At 44.2% G+C, this 20,457-nt stretch overlaps 1 protein-coding gene across 6 annotated transcripts in view; it reads left to right on the plus strand.

Annotated features, from left to right (window-relative positions):
- LOC130537187 (spectrin beta chain, non-erythrocytic 1) overlaps nt 1–20,457 on the plus strand; it is a 33,362-nt gene that overhangs the window by 592 nt on the left and 12,313 nt on the right. For 3 of the 6 annotated variants that reach the window (XM_057053750.1, XM_057053751.1, XM_057053753.1), the window contains exons 2-15: nt 5,859–6,046; nt 15,537–15,688; nt 15,924–16,097; nt 16,415–16,506; nt 16,680–16,760; nt 17,525–17,640; nt 17,957–18,069; nt 18,156–18,343; nt 18,431–18,548; nt 18,710–18,868; nt 18,961–19,263; nt 19,461–19,614; nt 19,708–20,102; nt 20,191–20,454. In XM_057053750.1, coding sequence (XP_056909730.1) covers nt 5,890–6,046; nt 15,537–15,688; nt 15,924–16,097; nt 16,415–16,506; nt 16,680–16,760; nt 17,525–17,640; nt 17,957–18,069; nt 18,156–18,343; nt 18,431–18,548; nt 18,710–18,868; nt 18,961–19,263; nt 19,461–19,614; nt 19,708–20,102; nt 20,191–20,454 — 2,466 coding nt within the window. In that variant the 5' untranslated portion in view covers nt 5,859–5,889. Of the gene's footprint in view, nt 1–5,858; nt 6,047–8,483; nt 9,097–15,536; nt 15,689–15,923; nt 16,098–16,414; nt 16,507–16,679; nt 16,761–17,524; nt 17,641–17,956; nt 18,070–18,155; nt 18,344–18,430; nt 18,549–18,709; nt 18,869–18,960; nt 19,264–19,460; nt 19,615–19,707; nt 20,103–20,190; nt 20,455–20,457 lie in introns of those variants that run through there. The other 3 variants (XM_057053755.1, XM_057053752.1, XM_057053754.1) reach the window with 3 other exon arrangements.

Raw genomic sequence — 20,457 nt, forward strand, 5'->3', positions numbered from 1 at the left:
CTGGTGCCGCAGCTGCCTGTTTAAGGAGCGTGTGGGTTGCGATGAGCCGGGTCTCTCCTGCCTTTGTTTGATTTGGTGTCGCCACATCATGAATCTGCGCGGATCCAGCCAGTGGAGCCTCCATCCAACATCTGCTCAGACTTGTTGGCTGTCTAACATCGAGGCCGCCCTTGGTGTTTGCTCCCCCGGGTGGTTTCCATGGTGGCTGGCGTGATGCAAGGCTGGGGATGCTGCCTCCGACATGGTGGCTCCGGGCTTGTGTTGTGATGGGACCGCCTGGCCTAGACGGACTCATGGCGGGGAGGCAGCAGGTAGAAATGTGTGTTTTCACACTCTAAACACGGGTCAAAAGCATCATATTGTCCTCTCTTTTTGGAAAAGAGAGACTTTTTCGAGAGAGGACATGTTGACAGGATGAAACTAACAGGGTAAAAAGTTAAAAATAAGCTCTAGGATTGGAGGAGAAAACGTGTTGTAGTGGGGAGGTGAGAGGGAATGCTGACAATTCCCAGGGGAATTGCAAAACATGCTATTTCACACTATTCCGGCGGACATCCAGTTGCTCTCTAGTAAAAGGTTCCATAGTTTTCAGTGGGGTTTTGCAACCAAAACTCCAAAAATCCCACCACATTAGTGGGAGCAAACCATCATTAAGCGATGGCGAACAACTGCGGGTGAGCTAATTCCATCAGAACCAATCACAGATTCTCAGTGGGATCCACACAGAGACACATCGATTGGAATCTGAATGCGACAAATTGCTGCCAACTGGCAGATGGTGCAGAAAATAGAGGCTGAACATTATGTTATATCCACGGTGCCACTTTTCCTCCTCCTCCTCCAACACCTCACCCATCATTTAGTGGCTTTGCATCCATATGGAGCAATGGCTTTAACACGCATATAATTGTGATTAAAATGACTGTTATCGATGAAATGTACAGGTTTTTATCCTCTGTAATTAAAAGAAACCCCAAACAATTATTTAACAACATTATAATGTGGTTATAATATTGATATTCAGGTTGAGTGTTTCCGCCATGTTCATAATTCCAAAACTATGTGTTGTAGATGGAAATGCCTTCATCTCTAAACTGAACCTCACAGTTTTATGAACATCGTCGGCAACAATTAGCATGAAATAACTCGTGGAACGTCTGGGGAGATGTTGGCCACCAGGGGGCAGCAGTGAAGTCTGTGTTAATCATGTTGAAATGGTGGTAACGGAGCGCTGCCCGCAGGCCTAATCATGACTCAGGCTTAATACACTCCAAACAGGCATTAACCGGCACTATCCGACGTCTGCATCAACACACTGTACTACGAGCTCACGGTCATTTGTCCCAGCTTTGCAGCTAGGTATGTGCATGTAGTGTATATGGGCGTGCACGTGTGGCCAGCGTGTTCCCAGGAGAGACCGTGACAGACGTTTCCCCTCATCCTCCTAAAAAAAAAAAGGAAATAAAATCCTGTTTGGGAGCCACTGCTCTCAGACGCTGTGCACAGCGGCTTTGAGGCGACACGGGGTCACGATGTGAGATGAATGAGAGATGGCCGCTGGCTGGCGAGATGAAGAGCGCCCAACAATGGAGCGGGTCTGTGAATGTGGGCCCCCCATAGTGCTGATTCTCAAAATCCCTCTTGAACAAGCCTTTTTTTTTTTCCCAGTTCCTGTCATTCACACTTTGATTGTGTTGCAGTGAACCATAGCAGGAACCCGGCATACGCTGGTTTAACACGCCGGTGCTGCGTAAATACGAGCGCCTCTTTAGCCGTTTTATTCATTTTGTCTCTCATTAGTAATGCTGCGGATTACCACGTCGCGTTAAAAAGCTGAGGAAATTGAGAGCACATTTATTTTTAATTTTCCAAATTAAACCCACAGCCGCGTGAATCACTTATCATGTGTCCTTTGTGCTCGTCCCGTCGTGTACGATATTTGAGTATCACTAAAACCACGTTTCAGGACGCTTAAAATGCATCAAATAAAGCAGATAGTTGCAGTTTTCTGGCACCAGACCTGGGCGGCAGGTGGTGTGTCTGCTGTTATCTCGCATCAGGAAACCTTGGGAGAATACCAATGCCGTCGGTTGACTGTAGTTACTGCCTGTAGACGGTTTCCTACACAGTAATGAGGACAAACTGGACATGGTCCACGTGGCCGTCTGTTTCTCCTGTATGTTGGATGGACACCGGCATTCTGAATAGATACACAATTGGCAATATCTGCATTTAGTTTCTCCACGTGTGCAATGAAAACGCCGCCCAGGTGATCAGGACGGCCGATACAGCACCCGTCATTCCTCCAAATGATCATTGTTTGAATGTCTAGCTCACCTGTGAGAGTTTGTACACCTGGAAATAAAGAAACCTGAACGCTGGGGAATTAAAGAACAAACACAGGTGGTTAGTGTCAGGTGTTGAGACTGTCCAGTGTTCATGGCTATCCTTCAGTATTAATGCACTTGAGGTCTGGTATAGATGCAAAACCCCCTCAGAACTGTGCGTGTTAAGAGAGATGAGTTATGGGCGGGGCGACACTGACGGTTAGTTAATTAAATACTGGTGAATTAGCCTGGTCTGCATGCCTCTGACATTTCCATGAGTGTCTGGCAGATCTGGCACGGTGACATCCAGCTAACAGACACTCATCAGCAGATGGCTCAACCAAAGTCAGCCTGTCTGATGGGGCCCGTTAGCTTAGCGCCCTCTTTTCTATGTATTAACGGTGCCTCAGATTGATGTTAAATGGAACTACAGTCAATAATCTTGGTGACATAATCTGGAATCAGCGGTTTGCTTCAAAACTAGAGGAAATTATCGCTGAATTCTGAAGTTTGTCATGTTGTTGTGCAGAGCACAAGCCCTCGGTAAATATGGTGACCACGGAGGTCCGGCTGTCTGCGTGAGGTTTGATGAATGTGATGCTACACGTCAACAAAGGGCTTGTGCTCTCCTATTCATCGAGCCATTCAGGGCCGGATTAGCAGCCCGTGGATGGGCCTCTGATGCTTATATGCCTCTGGCTGCCTTATGTCCACAGACAGGAAAGAGCTCTCTGCTGACTCCTCCATTGTAGGGGCCCGTGGGCCGGACCCGGCTCTGCGTGCCGGAGGCTGCCTCCCCACCGTGTGGGTCCCTCTGAGCATTGCAGGGGGCTCCATCAGGGGCAACGAGAGCGTGGCGCCATTTGCTGCTTTAGAATTGTAGATATAGTTGTAGTAACACACAAGCTGCATTTAGTTAGGATCTCGATAACGGGACGCGCGGGTCATTGTTTCGCGTCCCGGTCGTCCGCCCCCCCCCCGGTGCGCCATGGGAGTGGAGCTGGCGGAGGCAGAGAGGCCTAATTTCCCGGGGGCGACTGATAGTGGCTCTCTTTCTCTTTTCGTCCCCCCTCGTGTTGGACGCAGTGACAAACGGACCAGCTGGGCAGAGGGAAGCAGGGAGGAGGGTTGACAAAGGCTGCTGGCTCTGGCCCGCTTTCCCAGCGCTGTCGGCCCGCTGATGTGTCTGCCCCTTCTGAAGCTGGGGTTTATCCTGGAGGCAAGGTCTTTGTGCCCCACTTTAAATCTGCCCCTTTACAGAAGCACTCTGCTCCTAAACAGGCGTTCTAGCGCGGTATAACCTACTTTTATATTTTGAGCAAAGTAATGGCACAATAACAAAGGAATAACTCTCATAACTTATTTTAGATTTAGTCGTACTTGTAAGGATTCCTAAAGTGATTTTTTTTTTTGGGGGGGGGGGGTTGAAGTGTATGTGGCGGCTTCTTAATCGGACTTTACATCACTGTCTTTTGTGTGTTTTTGGATTAGGCCTGGTGGGGGATTTGCTTTCATCAGATCTCTTTAATGTCCCGTTTTTGTGCCACATCTGTCTGATCTGCCTTCATACGCATCTTTGTCTGTGTTAGACGTTGCACTTAAGCAGCTTTTGGGCAAGAGAGTCGAAAACACTGAACTCCAAAGTCTCCAAAGTCTTACAGTAAAATTGGTGGTTTGGTTTACGCCCATCTGATGCGATCTGTGTGTAGAGAAGGCTGAATTTATCATGCATGTGTGATGTTTGCTCTGGTGTGTGTGTGTGTGTGTGTGTGTGGAAGAATGGGTATTGGTTGTATTGTAGTAGGTCAGAGGATTGTCTGATCCTCTGAGTAGCGATTAGTGTAGATATTGAACCAGGCTTCCCCCCCCCACCACAACAGGGGGAGGGTTGCCCTCCATTTGCTGCAGCCAGACACTTGTGACCTCACTGGGTGCTCCCATTTCCAGCCCCCACCCGAGTCTTCTCGCAGCAGCAACGTGGACTTCACTGTTAATCGACCCGTCCTGGATCACCCATCTCTCTCTTGTTCTTTGCCTTTTGGTCGGGTTATTTTTCTCTTTTGAGCTTTATAGTCTGGACATCTTAGAACTTTTCCTGAGCAGCTCCACAAAGTGGTGTGCTGCCGCCAGCCACTCACTCACACGTCCTAGGGTGTACTGGGGTGTACCGGGGTGTACTGGGGTGTACTGGGGTGTACTGGGGTGTACTGGGATGCCACTGAGTGTGGAGATAGCAGGTCAGGGGGTGGTGTGGATAGGTTCTCTGCCTTCCTCCCTAATCCCTGCATTTAGTTTCTATTCCCAGTGACTTCTTAATCTGCTACTAATAGGATTTGCAAAGGTTTTGTTTTATTTTTTGTATGGGTGCAAACCATTTGACTTAACAATACTGAGGTTTCCATGCCGATTGTTGCTGTAAAACTGCTGCTGCTGTGCTGCAGGAAGCAAGATGGAGCCGTTGGGTTCGGAGGCTTGTGCTGACAGTGTAGGGATCTAGAATAATTTAGCTGGGATAATGATAACTGTGTTGTAGTCAGAAGGCAAAGCTAATTAGGCTGTTCAAATGTGGGTTTATGCTAATTGGGAATTCACCATAACAGGCACAAATGGCCCCACACATCTGAGATAATATCTGAGACTGAGCTGGTTTTAAGTGCTTTTCCACACAAGTTGCCTCAAAAGGACGTTAGATAGCTAACATTTTATTTGAAAAATAAGGCAGGTTCAGTGAACAGACCCAGTAATTTCGGTGCTTGTTTTAGAACTGCTCCAAGAGCTTTAATCAAACTCCGGGGGGGGCAGAATCTCACATCGCCTCACCAAATATGTTTATATGCATGCAAGAAAAATACATTCCTGCATTAGTTCGAGTACATAAAATGCCAGTTGACGTCACAGCTGTATTAGGATTGGCCCAGAGATCTCTGAATATGGATGGGCTACGGTTGTGAATTCATTTATAGGAGCATGTGGACAGCGAGCTAGCTTACGCCGTCCGTGCTAACGGTCTCAGGGAGACCAATGTGATGCTGATACGTAAAGCGTAAAGTCGTCCATCGCTGCCGCTGGTTTAGCTGTGGCTGCTACCTCGCTGGCTAACGTCTTTATGAATTATTAAAAGGTAAAAGGTAAACCAGTGTGACCAAAGAGCAACTCAGTAAAACACTGTAATCCTCCTCCTAGCGGGGGGAAGGTGGCCAGACTCCACGCTGACTACTACAAACCTCCTTGTAGTGCACCCCAGTTGCTTAATGGGACTGTGTGTTGGGGGTTTAATCCCCATGTGCATCCCCCATTAGATTATAATGCACTACTGTGCAATAATGTGGACAGAATCTACATTGTTGACAGGTTGTGTTTGGGATTTTTGATAGAATATGTCTCAAATATTACACATACTTACATTTTCTTTAATAACATCTAATATATGTCACAGAACAGAACAGAAAAAAAAATCACTCCTAACCAAATTCCTGTCTGATAGATTGTGTGATATTAAATTGTCTCTTTGTTCCGTCTCCGTCTCCGTAGGTTGAATGTGCTTCCCTCCTGCTCGGACACCATGAGCACCATCTCACCCACAGACTTCGACAGCCTGGAGATCCAGCAGCAGTACAACGACATCAACAACCGCTGGGACCTGGCGGCAGAGACCGACTGGGACAATGAGAACAGTTCGGCGCGTCTTTTCGAGCGCTCGCGCATCAAGGCTCTCGCAGGTAGGCTTCGATTCCGGCGCCGCGGTTGCAGCAGCATCACAACACCCCCGGTCATCTCACCATTAATAACCAAGAATTAGTCCCTCGTTTAGTATAAGGCACAAAAACTAGCTTTGCACCTGCTTATTACTGACATTTAAACCTGTTTTTACAAAAGAGAATGACAGATTACCACCACATTGCACTAACCCAGTTGTGCTACAGACTGAACGAAACCTTTTGACTCCCCCAGAAGGCACCTTTTTATTTTTATGTGCGATCAGAAAAGGAGGACACCAGCAGGCAACAGCCAAGTGGGAGGTGGGAACTTTTTCTTCGGGACAATGTGACACACTTTACGTTGCAACTTAACCAAGAGTCTGGAATGACCAGGAGAATTTACGACAGTTTTAAAGTTCTTCTGAACAAAGGAAGCTCCCTGTCCTGTTTGCTCCTTCTAAACAAACCAGATTAAAGCCCCGACGGGTCTGTAACCGATGCAGTTACCCCCCAACCCTTTTATTTTCCTTTACATATTTAACATCTGGTTAGTTTTACCAACAAGATGCAGTTTTGTGGAGGACCCAGCAGAGGGGAGCAGCAGACAGCCAGGCACCGGCGGAGACACGTGCACATGCACACCCACACGCATGCAGGGGCTGCTAAAACCACATCCTCTGGGCAACTTTGAATACCGTTGTATTCACATGAATGCAGCACAAAGCCCAATTTCACTCACAAATGCAGGCAACTCATTTGGCCGTGCTAACAGAAACACTTTGCATCTTGATTGTATCTTCATATCTGCTGTGCAGCATTTAAATACATTCTACATCTTTCTACTGTCACATAATTATAACGTGTGTGTGTGTGTGTTCGTTCACCTTTTCGTGTTAATACCACTGCAGCCATTTCCAGCTTGACAAGTGTGGGCTTGATGGGCACATTCTTTGACGTGCTCAAGCAGCTCTTTCCCCAGAAGTGCAGTTCCTGCCCACCTTCTCCGATCTACCACTAAATGTCAAGAGGTTTAAGCTTCTACCTGCCACATGTCCTGTTCTCTCCGTGTTTCTCATAGAAACGTCCTCTGTCGTCGTGCATTTCAGTAACATCGCTGTAATGAGTCCACATTTCCTGCTCCTTATGCTCTTTCGGCCTGTTTATTTCTCCGCAGCTTTGACGGCGGTTCTTCTTCATTGTATTGAGATGATTGATTTGCTTTAATAACACACACTTCTTCAAATTTGCTTTACCTTTTAGAAGCAACGCCCTGCCCTTACACGCACAGGCCAGATGAGAGAAACCAGTGGTATCTTGGGGTTTTATATTTGCCCCGTGGGAGTCTAAATGCTTTTACTGGCGTTACTTTGCCATTTATCCCTCTTTTTTCTCTGCATGTTTCAAACATGACTGCTTCTCCTCGGACGGAAGTGCGTTCCCTTCAGTCCTCATTAGTTCTGTCCCCTTCCATGAACAACCAGTCAAAGCAGGCCCGCGGGGAGGTGGGGGGGGGGTTGGTTTTTGTAACGAGACCCATCAAGATGCTCCCGGTTCTTCAGGACAAACACGGATACAAAATGTCCCGGCGTTTTAACGTAAAACCCAGCAGCCTCGCACCTATAAGAGAGGCTGTGACCTTTGTGTCCTCCGTGGTTACAGACATGTAATTATTGTGCACACACATGTAGTGGATCTGTCACATGCCTGACTGTTGACCAACAGCCTAAAGAATGACTAAATTGCTCACTTTAGTTCAGATTTGAACATATTTCTCTTGATTAAATTTAGCTTTGCTAAAGAACTATGAGGACAAGTCTCAAATTGCCATCACGTGATGGCTTATGTTGAAAGATTATCGTGCTACTCCAGTATTTGCAAGTCATTATTTACTCTGACCCAAGATAAATATACTTTTTAAAGGTTTTTGGGAAAAACTACTGAGATACGGCAGAATCGGCATCCATATTTGTTTGTGTTTCATCTAAAGAGACATGTCAATACAGCTGAGTTAACGTTGGGTTTCATTAACGGATTACAGCCTCATATCTTGAATATTGTTTAGGCAGGGTAGGGCAGGGTACTAAGGCAGTTCCACCAACTTCCTTCCTTTCTTAACATCACACCGCAGTGTGAAAGTTAAGATCATCTGTAGCCTTAAAAATGATGAAGAGAAATGAGGAAACCGCAGAGAAAGATGCAGTGTAAGTAAAGTAAAACCCAAGAAAAAGACTCTGGTTATAGTTTCATGGCTTAGGCCACACCTCCGCTGCCCTATGGAATTACAGAGGCGTTGAATAATCCGCCTCAAGCTACACTGAGTAAGGAACTCTAATGGTTTAGTCCACCTCCACACCTCCTCCTTCCACCATAGTCTTCCTTTACGCGCCTCCCTTAAACACACCTTATGCAAATCGGCCAGTTTTCAGTAGCTAGAGCGAGCTTTGTTTACACAGCTATCTGCCTCCAGCCAGTTAGTGTGTCTGCTGCGCTTCAGTCCAACAAGTGCCGCTTCAGAGTTTGGAGGCAAGGATTGGGCAGGATTCTTTTTGCTGGAAGCACCACGGAACACAAGCAAAGGATTCATTTTGCTCCAGAGCTTCACATGTGGTGAAATTCTTCACGGTAGGAGGTGAAACAGGAGACCTCTTTTTTTTTTCTTTTTTTTTTTCTCTTCAGTTTCTTTAGTTTAGTCTCAGATGGTTCTCTGAAAAACACATCCTCAGCCCTCGCGCGCACCGCTGTGCTTTCTCTGGACAAGGTGAGACATTGTAGAAGAAGAAAAGCTGCAACAGTTTCCAGCTGGTGGAATTTGAACACAAAGGATAAAGAATTTTGGATGCTCCCAACTTTGACCCGTGGGTATATTTCAGTGGGAAGGGTTGCTTCATCTGTGCTATGCAGGAGAACTCCCATTCATTCCACATCTGAGAGGAATATTTTGGAGAGTCTTTTTTGAGAAATGGCCATGGACTGGGGCCACAGGGAGAGAGAGCCCGGTTTGTCCCCAGCAGCATTTGTTAATCAGGTGCAATACTCTAATATCCTGGAAGGACGGTTTAAACAGCTGCAAGGTAAGAGTTCTACTGATGTGTTGATGTGGTTCTAAGGGATTCATTCAATTATTGTACATTTATCCAGTGGACGGCAGGTAAACCGATGTACGTAAAATTCAACCATGCTTGTTACAATTGTTAAAAGCTACTAACTGAAGTTGACTTGGAACTAGTTTTAACACACTGCGTTCTCCCCTGCTGGGTGTTTCTGATTTAATTTGCTTTGCTGTGTAAAGGATTTTGCCCAAAGCATTTGAGCATTTGAGCGGTAAAAGAGACTGTTCTCCATTGATGCAAATATTTTGGAGGCGCAACATCGGTTCATCTCCGGCACAGGCAAACATTCTGGCTCCTGATCTGTAGGCCACCTGTCTTTTCTTATCTTATTACAATGCGCGTCTCTGTCTCTGGTTAAAGCTTGTTAGGTGGTGAGGTCCTGCAGACAGAATCCACAGGTAATAGCTGTGCAGTTATGTATGAACTGACTTATTTTTGCTAGCAGTGTCTGTAAAACAAGTGATTAAAATCTGCTCCCATCCCTCTCTGGGTTGTTGCATTTAGCTCACTTGTGTTTTACCGTCTCTGCATGTTTGACATTCTTCTTCCAAACCCACAAAGTTTTACCCCCCGTGTTACCCAGCATACGGGCTGATGCCAAGGTAAAGATTTGTCCGCTGAAAGACGTTGCTTCACGCACACAATGAAAACATCAGTCCACTGTGCCGAAGATAACAGCCACAAGAGATACTATCATTTAGAGCAAGGAATGTAGAAATAACATTCAACTGAGTAACTTTCAGGGTCACAGAACTTCCCTTGACTCTTCTTCTTTTTACAGTCATCCCTCCACATGATGGTGAAAGAACCCTAGCTGTGTTATAGTGCACAGTTGAGAAAATGCTTTATGGTTTTCTCATAATGTGCATTGATACGCTCTGAATGAAGCCCCTGTGAATACATTCACATGTGCACTCAGAAACACAAGCAGATCACGGATACACCCACTTGAATTTCCAGTTTGACTGCCCTAGAGGCTCATTCCACGTGTTCCTCCCTCCGACACTGTGTGAGATGATGACTGCTGGAATGACAAAGTGGATGATGTGAACACACATATCTCCTCTGTCACACCAGCACACGTAATGAACGCCTCTGAAGGGCTTTCAGAGAAATTCTGATATGCTATTGATGTATCTTAACATGCCCACAGCAGCCCTGGGAAGAGCCTCAGCCCAACTTTACCTGGTAAACAGTAAGCTGAGTAACTAAATAACCGCAGCCGTGGGAGGTGGTGGTAATGAAATACTGGGTCACGTGGTTTGATTAAAAACAGGCGAGGTGAACCATCTCTGTTCTATTGAACCGTCTTTATTGACAGATGGAGGGGCCAGTGCTGTTTTTAGCCTTTTCTGGGTTATTCAACAGGTTCCATGATGAATCATGCAACATGTTAATGATTCATTAATGAATCATTATTGAATCATTTACCTGGTAAAGGTTTCAGTAATGTTTAGGACTAAAGTGCCATAAAGCCAAGGCTTTTTACATTTACGTAACACTGGGATCTGGCATTTTTGGTGTCTGAGGCCTTTCTAAAGGGCACTATTACACAGTATTATATTACGCAAAGTCACAGTGTTTTCTCTGCAATAGTGATTGTGTGTGTGTGCGTGCTTGTGTGTGTTAAAGTTCATATTGCTCTAGTCATCGACTCCGGTAGCAGATAAATCCATTTTTGTGGAACGTTAAATCTGATCTTTACTAGGAACAGATCCAAATAGGTTTTCTTGGCCCTTTCTTTCATATTTAACTTGTCATCTTGGTTCTCATTCATCCGGCTCATATTAATCCAGAAAGGTGTAGCCAAGAAGACATTTCTTCAGAACTGAAGGAGCTTTTAGGACCAGAGGCCGAAACGTCCTCCAGTTGCTTTCACCAGTCCAGTTGACTCTTCCCTAGACCTTTACGGGTTCATATTTGGTGTTTTTAATTATACCGTAATAGACATCTGTTAGATTTGAGGTCAGATTTCGGGGTTGGTGGAGTTGAACGCTGTAACTTGATATTCTTATAACACTCTGAGCAAAAGAATCCAGCCTCCGGGTTGGACTCATTACCTCGGTGAGAGTTCTCCATACGTACAATCAAGTACACTCAAAGTGTTTGTTTTGTTTGCACGGTTCTGAGAATATTGACAGTTCAGAAGGGTATCAACCAAGTGTGATTTCGGAGGCTGTCGGACAATTATCCTATTGTTGACCTTTACTACCTTCTTGGCTCCAGATGTTATGGCTGAGGGTTCCTATTCCTGAATTTCACGTGGGATTGGCCTTGGCCGCCACCCCTCCCCCACACCTCTTCCACATTATCAGGCCCAGCTGCAGATGGTACAGAGGTGCATGACAGGAAGGCAGGGTTCCTACCACCACTGCTGCAGTTACACAGGCTACACGACGACTATAAATCTATATTCAGTCATCGTGAATGCGGCATGTTTAAACACAGAGCTGCCCTTTAATCCAAACCACAAACTGTTAAAGTGTTGAAATACATTATGCCACATGCAGTAAGGGGGCGTTTTACCACACAAGTCGGAACCAACGGAAGAGGAAGAGGATCTGAACGTGTCGACTTTCTCTTTTTAAAACATTATTTCATTTTTAAAATTTGTAATATGCGTTAATCTGCTGCAGTCAGCAGTATTCTAATGAGTAAAGTAAGTGAGTCCGTTGCTGCTAACCAGGCTGAGACTGCTTTGAAACCCAGCCGCTCACTAGTTCCTTCCTGTGTGCCTGAGTTTCGTCACTGCACACTTGTTTGGTGTGTTCTGTTCTGTAGAACTAAATGTTTTTCACAGGTTATATTAACCTGTTTGGCTTTCAGCAAAGTCTATTTTTCCACATTTTTCCTAATTTACATCAACTATTTATGTTTAAAATTCAGTTTTAAGCTGTCAGTATAGTGATCATCAGTATTGTGTTAACCACAGAGAGAAAACCACACCCAGTTTGGGGACAGGAAGTCTCCACCTACTGACACCATCTCTTGGGTTTGTGATGATCTGTGTTGGTTTTTGTTAATAACGTGAGCATCTTTGCGAATGTACAAACACAAGTGGACACTTAAAAACAATTTCTTTAGTTCTGAACAGTTAACACATCCCGCGGTGCCTAAATCATTTCTTTAATGATGTTTTGCAGCCGACAGCACGAGTTTCTAAGTACCAAAAGAGAATATAGCGATTTTTCTCCTCACTTAAATTGAATTCAATACACTGAACTTTTTAATTTATTCCCATTCAGACTTTGATTCAAAAGCAATTTTTAGACTTGGTGAATCATCCTTCACACAGATAAGAATACTGTAGAGTTGACTTCCACTGATAAGCTTTCTCTGCACCCTTTGGCAGAATACCATAATCTTGGCTGTGTGGGGAGCGTCCAAAAGAAGGTCATTAAAGCAGATTAAAGCAGACAGATTGATGGAAGTAGTTTACTCATTCTTTCTGAGGACAGAGTGACCAGAGGTGCTTGTTATGAAAGCTCACAGTGGGTGAGGGCCAAGATCTAGAGTATACAGAGTCAAGGGCATTTCTCCCCATCCAGAAAAGTCATGACCTCTGCTGGACATGAAACTAAGTGAAATAGTTTGCATTACTTATTAATTCCTCTACCATTATAAGGAGGGAGCTTTCCTCTTAAAAGATCCGACACATCCGAGGACATTTCTGGAAATAGAGACTGTCAGGGAGAGGTCATAAAGTCTGTCCTTTGCTTTTATATTTGCCCTGGTTTCTGCAGTGGTGTTTTTATTCATGGATCAGCCTGTGTCTCCTTTTAACACCAAACAGAGACAGCTTCTGGCTGCTGCGCACCACACAGACAGGATTAAATCTGGCAGCATATTTCTTCAGATTAGCCGCAGGTAATCATCATGATCAGTCTGCTAGTTTGTTTGAGGGCTAAACAAGAAAGCAGCAATGATCCGAGGTCCCGGCACCCATGATGTCTGATGCACATCTGAAAACCTGAACATGACTAAAGAACTGATTTCAACTAGTGTAGCTCCCATCTCCCACTGCTAAACAATAAAAGAGCAGAAAAAACATGGCTCCATGACAATTTCATGGAACATTTTAACAACAAGGAACAGACAACAATGTTTATTTTGAGCCCGGGTTAAAGGTATTTTGCCTTTGTGCCTTTGCCTCTGCAGTTAAGAGTCAGACAGCTGCTCTTTAGAGTGGCTCATATTATACGGTTGTTGTGGGAAAATCCTTTCTGTGACATTTTTCCTTTACGTCTGAGATGAGTGATAGAGAGGCATGCTTATTACGGCCTGCGTTTATCGCCATCTCTTGTCCTTTGTTGTGTCATTGTGAAACAATGTTAAGAAGCCCTGCAGGAACTCTGCCTGACATGTAATTTCAGAGAGCTGAGAATTTGAGGCTGGGAAGGCTCGCTTCACCATATGCTGATCACTTTTGCCTTTCTGCCCCGAACATTGTGGAAAAACAGGATTTTCTTCCCTTATATTTCCCCATTAACTGCTGGAGTCTCATATAAATGCTGGTCTGATTGTTGGAATAAGCAGCTGCAGCGGGCTCAGCCATGACACGGCTGTGTTTCTGTCGTACTGCAAACACCTCACGCTGGTTCTCTGTCATCTGTTTTTGTGCAGTAGCCTTGTCATTAGCTGCTAAACAACAGCGTGTCATGGTCAGAACCGCTGCCCACTCCCTCATCCTCAGTGGATGGGGTCTGTCACAACAGGACGGAGCAGAATGCAGCCCCCTCCGCTGTTGATAAGCCAGCATCATGATCCATATCGGCCTGATTGATGCGCTGCTTTATTGTGTTTAGTAAAGTTGTCTTTCCTGTTGGTGTTTAGTGGAATTACATTAGTAGCAACTGGAGTTGGACATGACTTTAGGTAACACTCATTGAAATAAAGGGGGGGGGGGGGGGGGGGTTGTATGAATAGTAGCTGTATGTAAAAGCATAATGCTGCTGTTTTTCTGAGCAGTTTGAGTTTAACTCGCTGAACCTGACGAGGGGTTCGGGCCTTTCTGTTGGTAGAGATTTGCTTCTGTCTGGTTCCAGTTCACTGACTCGCCTACGGTCACAGTGTTCACCTCTGTTACCAGCTCACATATCTTTGGCTACGTGTTATTTAAAATATTTTTCTTTGACAACATTGTTTACCTGGGCTGTGCCGAAGCTCTTTTTTTTTTTCTTTTTTTTTTTACTTGTATTGCATGTGAATTGTGCAGGAATATGCAGAAAACAATTGCAGCAGGGGGGAGACGTCATCAGCAGTACGTGACTGTTTATTGTTTTAGGGAAGTAATATCAGACTTTTTAAGTTTACTTATACCAAGTGGTACATTTGTGTGCAGAGCTCATTGAATGGAACCAATTCTTTCAGCTTACAACAGGCCGATGTAGTGGTGCTGTGTTTCATCACAGCTGAAGGGTTTTGGAAATTTTCACTTTTTGTGGCTGGCATTTACACAAGAATTACACAACAGGGTTATCTGTGGTGAATGATATACTTGTATGTAACATTACCAACTGACTGAATCTTACCACAGCTATATTTCATCAAAGCATGAATTAATGAAGTTTGCATATTCTGATTTTAGTCCTCGAAATAAGTGATGACGTCTTGACGTTAATTTAAACTTCTGTCAGTTTGTGTGCTAGTTGGTCAGTTATTTTATCCACATAATTATGTAATGTCAGAGCAAATGTAATTGTCTGCTCTAGTCTACAGTTTTTCTTCAAATGCTTTTTGATTGAATAGTCCTGAAGGTTTTTGAGTGGATATCTATCTCCAGTGCTATTGTATTTCATTGCAGACCTCATGTAGTTCAACCTGTTTTTTTGTGTGTTTCCTGTAAGCTTTAATGTCACTTTATGTGGGTGTTGGTAGGTCCTTTTGTATCGAGTAAAATGCCTGAATTGTGTTTTCAGATGGCAGAGAGCTGTGGTGTCCTAGAAAGGAGGTCACCTTGTTAGGTGGTGGAGCAGATTAGCTTCTTACTCCCCTGGTCCATATGTCTGAGCTGCTGCTACAGCTTAATTTATTGTGATTCTTTTTTTAGTCTTGCTCCCAAAAGGAGTGTCAAAAACTGCCGATTGCTACTGGCCACAAAAGGTTTTCTGGGTTCCACATCACCTGATCAAGCAGCACAGCACACAAGTTTAGCCAACAGCCAACAGCAAACTTTGGTCTGAAGAGTGAAAAGGTCTTGCTAAGCTGTCGGTGCAGCGACCTAATGGTGTAGCTTATCTGTGAAGTTAGCTACTCAGTGGAGCTTAAGATGGACTGTAACCCTCCTCTCACACTGATCCAAAATATTGACAATATATTTTCCTGACAAATGAATATTTCTTTGAGGATAGTGAGGCCAGTTCTGTTGTAAACATGTCCCTCTACTGTTGTGTCCTTTGCAGATGAGCGTGAAGCAGTACAGAAGAAGACCTTCACCAAGTGGGTGAACTCCCACTTAGGACGAGTGACATGTCGAATCGGCGACTTGTACACAGACCTACGGGATGGCCGCATGCTTATCCGCCTTCTGGAAGTGCTCTCAGGAGAACAGCTGGTCAGTATCACACTGCAACACCACACACTCTCCAAAACTTGACCCTGACCCTCAGCATGACCCCAAACCTGCGCGAGTTAGGAGGAAGTAGAACTCATGTGCTCGGTTTCCTCTTTTTGATGCATGAATAACTTGTGTTGTTTTCAAATGAGCTTTTCTATCTTACTGTTTTTGCTGAGCTAATTTAAAGAACTACTTGATCCTTTACCATATTTCTGCCCTTCATTTCTCACAGCCAAGGCCAACCAAAGGCCGCATGCGTATCCACTGCCTGGAGAATGTTGACAAAGCGCTGCAGTTTCTCAAGGAGCAAAAGGTTCATCTTGAAAATATGGGCTCTCATGACATTGTGGACGGTAATCACCGTCTCACCCTGGGCCTCATCTGGACCATCATCCTTCGCTTTCAGGTAGCGGCTTGCATAGTTTTGTAGAGCTTTGTTTACCTGCCCCTCATTGCTGTTGTGCTGTCAGAATAGATTTGGGAATTTCAAGTCTGCATCTACCTGGTTTGTCCTCAGGCACAGTCATAAAAGTCTAATAAAGATCATTGATTCCCTAATTGTATTATGACAAGGTGAAATAACTGGTGAACATGTCAAAATATTTTTATGTTATAATGTGGTGACGAAGCTGCGATAATGACTCATCATATTTATGTATATCATTTTTTAAATATATCATTTAAGACCTGTGTAAAATAGTGCCTGTTTTAAATTGCTTTCAGATCCAAGACATTAGCGTGGAGACAGAAGACAACAAGGAGAAGAAATCAGCTAAAGACGCCTTGTTGCTTTGGTGCCAAATGAAGACTGCTGGGTGAGGAAGGAGTGGGAGATGAGAAGACGCAGACAGAGAGGCCCGATTCATGAAACATAAACAGCATGAATATGTTAAAGATACTCCTGATCATTTTGGCTCTTGCACTGAAGCAATTACTGGTGAATCTTGCTGTGTTTAGTCAATGATTAATGACTTTTGTTCTGGCACAGATACCCCAATGTCAACATCCACAACTTCACCACCAGCTGGAGGGATGGCCTCGCGTTCAATGCCATTGTGCACAAACACAGGTCATTGACTTCTTTCTGGGTTTGATTTTACCTATTACACGTGATGAAATTGACCCTTGTTAGTGATAGAGGTGGTTTTTAAAGTAAGTCTTCATCTGAATAATCAAGTTTACCCTCTTTACTCTTAAGTTTTACGCTATTCCTTTAATTACAGTAAAATTAGGATATTTTTGGGATGCTTTTTCTATTTCGGCCTTTTGTCCATCATTTTTCAGTCTGCTGTAAGGTTAAAAATATAGAAATGCTGTAGAGAATGAGATGACCTAGATCACAGAAATAATAACCCACTTATTTTCTGTGAAAATCTACGTTTGCTAACTCAATTGCACACCCTGCTGGTAATAATACCATCAGTTTTTTTGTCTTATGATAAACCTGTAAATTGATAACCAGTCAAGTACTCTGCATATTATAATAGAGACCAAATGATACGGCTTTAGAATGGAACAATGGAACATTCATATAAATAATGATGCTGCATTTATTCAGATTGTTTACTATGCAGACTGTGTGTTTGAATGAATCTGCAAATAACCTTCAAAAATCTCTATGCCTGAATCCACTCGATCATTTTAAACAGCTATTTGTTGCTTGAGAGTAGATAGTATAATACTGGATTTTATATTAAATATTACTCTATACTAAAAACCTTTTTTAATTACTTTATTACCAGTCATGTTAATAGCAGTCTTTATATTAAAATCCTATTTTTATGACTTTATTTACTACTGACAATAACAATACTTGTCTCTCTGCCTCTTCAGACCTGACTTAATTGACTTTGAAAACCTGAAGAGGTCGAATGCTCATTACAATCTCCAGAATGCTTTCAATGTGGCTGAGAAGGAACTGGGACTTACTAAGCTTCTGGACCCTGAAGGTGAGTGGCTGCAGTCTCCACACAGACACTTCACTTCGCCCAGGTCACACTGACAGCCTGGTGCTGCTGACTAAGCACTAAGTTGCTTCTTGTCCTAACAGACGGATGGCTGTTAGGAGCATGGAGGATTAGTGGAATTAATTGTAGCTGATATCACTAAATCATATGTCAGCAAGAGTAATTTAGTTCTGAAAAAAATAACGTCTTCATTTGGACTATGTTTAAAAATGTATTTTCTCATTCATGCAGCTTTCAAACAAAGAAGAACTGTAAAGACTACAGGGTTAATTTAATGTTATCCTTTTATTTCCTCCAGACGTTAATGTTGATCAGCCTGATGAAAAGTCCATCATTACTTATGTGGCGACCTACTACCATTACTTCTCCAAGATGAAGGCCCTGGCAGTAGAGGGCAAAAGAATCGGCAAGGTTGGATCTCTGTCTGTTTGCGTACTAATATTTACATCAAATATCGCTACCGGTTGGTTTAAATCCAACTAATGTGTCGGTATCAGGTGCTGGACTACGCTATTGAGGCAGACCAGTTGATAGAGAAATATGAGACCTTAGCCTCAGAGCTGCTTCAGTGGATTGAACAGACCATAGTGACCCTGAATGACCGGCAGCTTGCTAACTCTCTGAGTGGAGTGCAGAACCAGCTCCAGGCTTTCAACTCCTACAGGACTGTGGAGAAACCCCCCAAGTGAGTAACTCAATGACCCAGTCCATGTCCAGATATGTACAATTATCAGGAAAACAAGGTTTTAAAGTAAATACTGTGTATCTACAGATTTACAGAGAAAGGAAATCTGGAAGTTCTCCTCTTTACTATCCAGAGCAAAATGAGAGCAAACAATCAGAAAGTCTACATGCCAAAAGAGGGCAAACTCATCTCTGACATCAACAAGGTAAGATCAAACCATTCATGTTCTCCGTAAGTGACTGGCTGAGCCTATTGCTGCCCTTTGTTGACCACATGCATCGACACATCTGCAATCTTTCATCCATCTATACAATTGTTATACCGTATCTGCAACATGTTGTCAACATTTTTGTGCTCTCCTCTCAGGCCTGGGAGAGACTGGAAAAGGCCGAGCATGAGCGAGAGTTGGCCCTAAGAAATGAGTTGATTCGCCAGGAGAAACTGGAAATGCTCGCTGCACGGTTCGACCGCAAAGCAGCTATGAGGGAGACGTGGCTGAGCGAGAACCAACGGTTGGTCTCCCAGGTAACAAAAATCCTCAGTTGAGGCTTCACATGTACGTTTTTACTGTGACTATTGCCAGAATTTGATGATGAGCTGAATTTTGTTGTTGCTAGGACAACTTTGGAACTAATTTGGGAGCAGTGGAAGCTGCCACACGTAAACATGAGGCCATTGAAACTGATATCGGGGCATATTGGGAGCGCGTGGCTGCTGTACAAGCTGTTGCTAGAGAGCTTGAAGCAGAGAACTACCATGATGTAAGGCGCATAGTTGCTAGAAGGGATAATGTACTTCGCCTGTGGGAGTATCTGAAAGAGCTGCTAGCTGCACGAAGAGAGCGGCTAAATGCTCACCGTGATCTGCAGAGACTGTTTCAAGAGATGCGCTACATTATGGACTGGATGGGAGATATGAAGGTACTGGCCCTGATCACAAAAAACACTTTTTCTGCCTCTATGTAGGGTAATGTTCTCAAGCTACTGAGTGTTGACAGTGTGGCTTTAGTTATTTATTTTTATTTAAGTAAGAAAACCATTTCTAAATTGAACTTACATAATATTAACTTAAATGGCGATACTATTGAATGCTGAAAGTATACTGGACTGTGTTTCAGAGTCGTCTGCAGTCTCCAGACAGTGGCAAACATCTGCATGATGTGTTAGACCTGCTACAGAAACACACCCTGGTGGAGGCTGATATTTCAGCCCAGGCAGAGAGGATCAAGGGTGTGCAGGGAGCTGCACAGCGCTTCACTTCTTATGAACAGGGTGAGTCATTTACACTGTTTACACCACTTCTATTGACTCTGGAGGTGATATATATATGTATATGATGCCATACATTTGTGTCTTGCTTGTCAGCCTACAAACCATGCGAGCCAGGATTAGTTAGCGAGAAGGTTGACCTGCTGGGCCAGGCTTATGAGGAACTTGGACAGCTTACTGTAAAACGCAGAGAGCAGCTAGAGGATTCACGCCGCCTGTGGCAGTTCCTATGGGATGTTGGAGAGGAGGCAGCTTGGATCCGAGAACAGGAGCAGATCCTGGCCAGCGGAGACTGTGGTCGTGACCTCACGTCTGCCCTTCACCTTCTCAGTAAACATGAAGCTTTCACAGATGAGATGGCAGCTCGGTATGGCCCTCTGAGTAACAGCATTGCTGTTGGAGAAGCTTTGATTAAGGAGGGACATTTTGGAGCCCCAGAGGTCAGAGAGAGAGTTGAAGATATCCGTGGGCAGTGGAATCATCTGGAAGAAGTGGGTCGATCTCTATTTCCTTTATTTTAATATGCTTTAAATATAAAAGCTACCTTTCCTAAATGCATTTTGTTTTTTTATTACCTAGACAACCAAGCTGAGAGAGCAGAGCCTTAAGGAATCAGTGGCACTGCACCAATTCCAAACAGATGCCAATGACATGGAAGCATGGATCATGGAGACATTTAGGCAGGTGTCTAGTCAGGAGGTGGGTCATGACGAGTTCTCCACCCAAACATTGGCTCGCAAACAAAGGGAGATCGAGGAAGAAATCAAGAGCCACCGTCCCCTTATTGATTCGCTACACGAGCAGGCCCAAGCATTGCCGGAGGCCTTTGTTCACTTCCCTGAGGTA

The sequence above is a fragment of the Takifugu flavidus genome, chromosome 14 (genome assembly GCF_003711565.1).
Source record: "Takifugu flavidus isolate HTHZ2018 chromosome 14, ASM371156v2, whole genome shotgun sequence".
NCBI classification, from domain to species: Eukaryota; Metazoa; Chordata; class Actinopteri; order Tetraodontiformes; family Tetraodontidae; genus Takifugu; species Takifugu flavidus.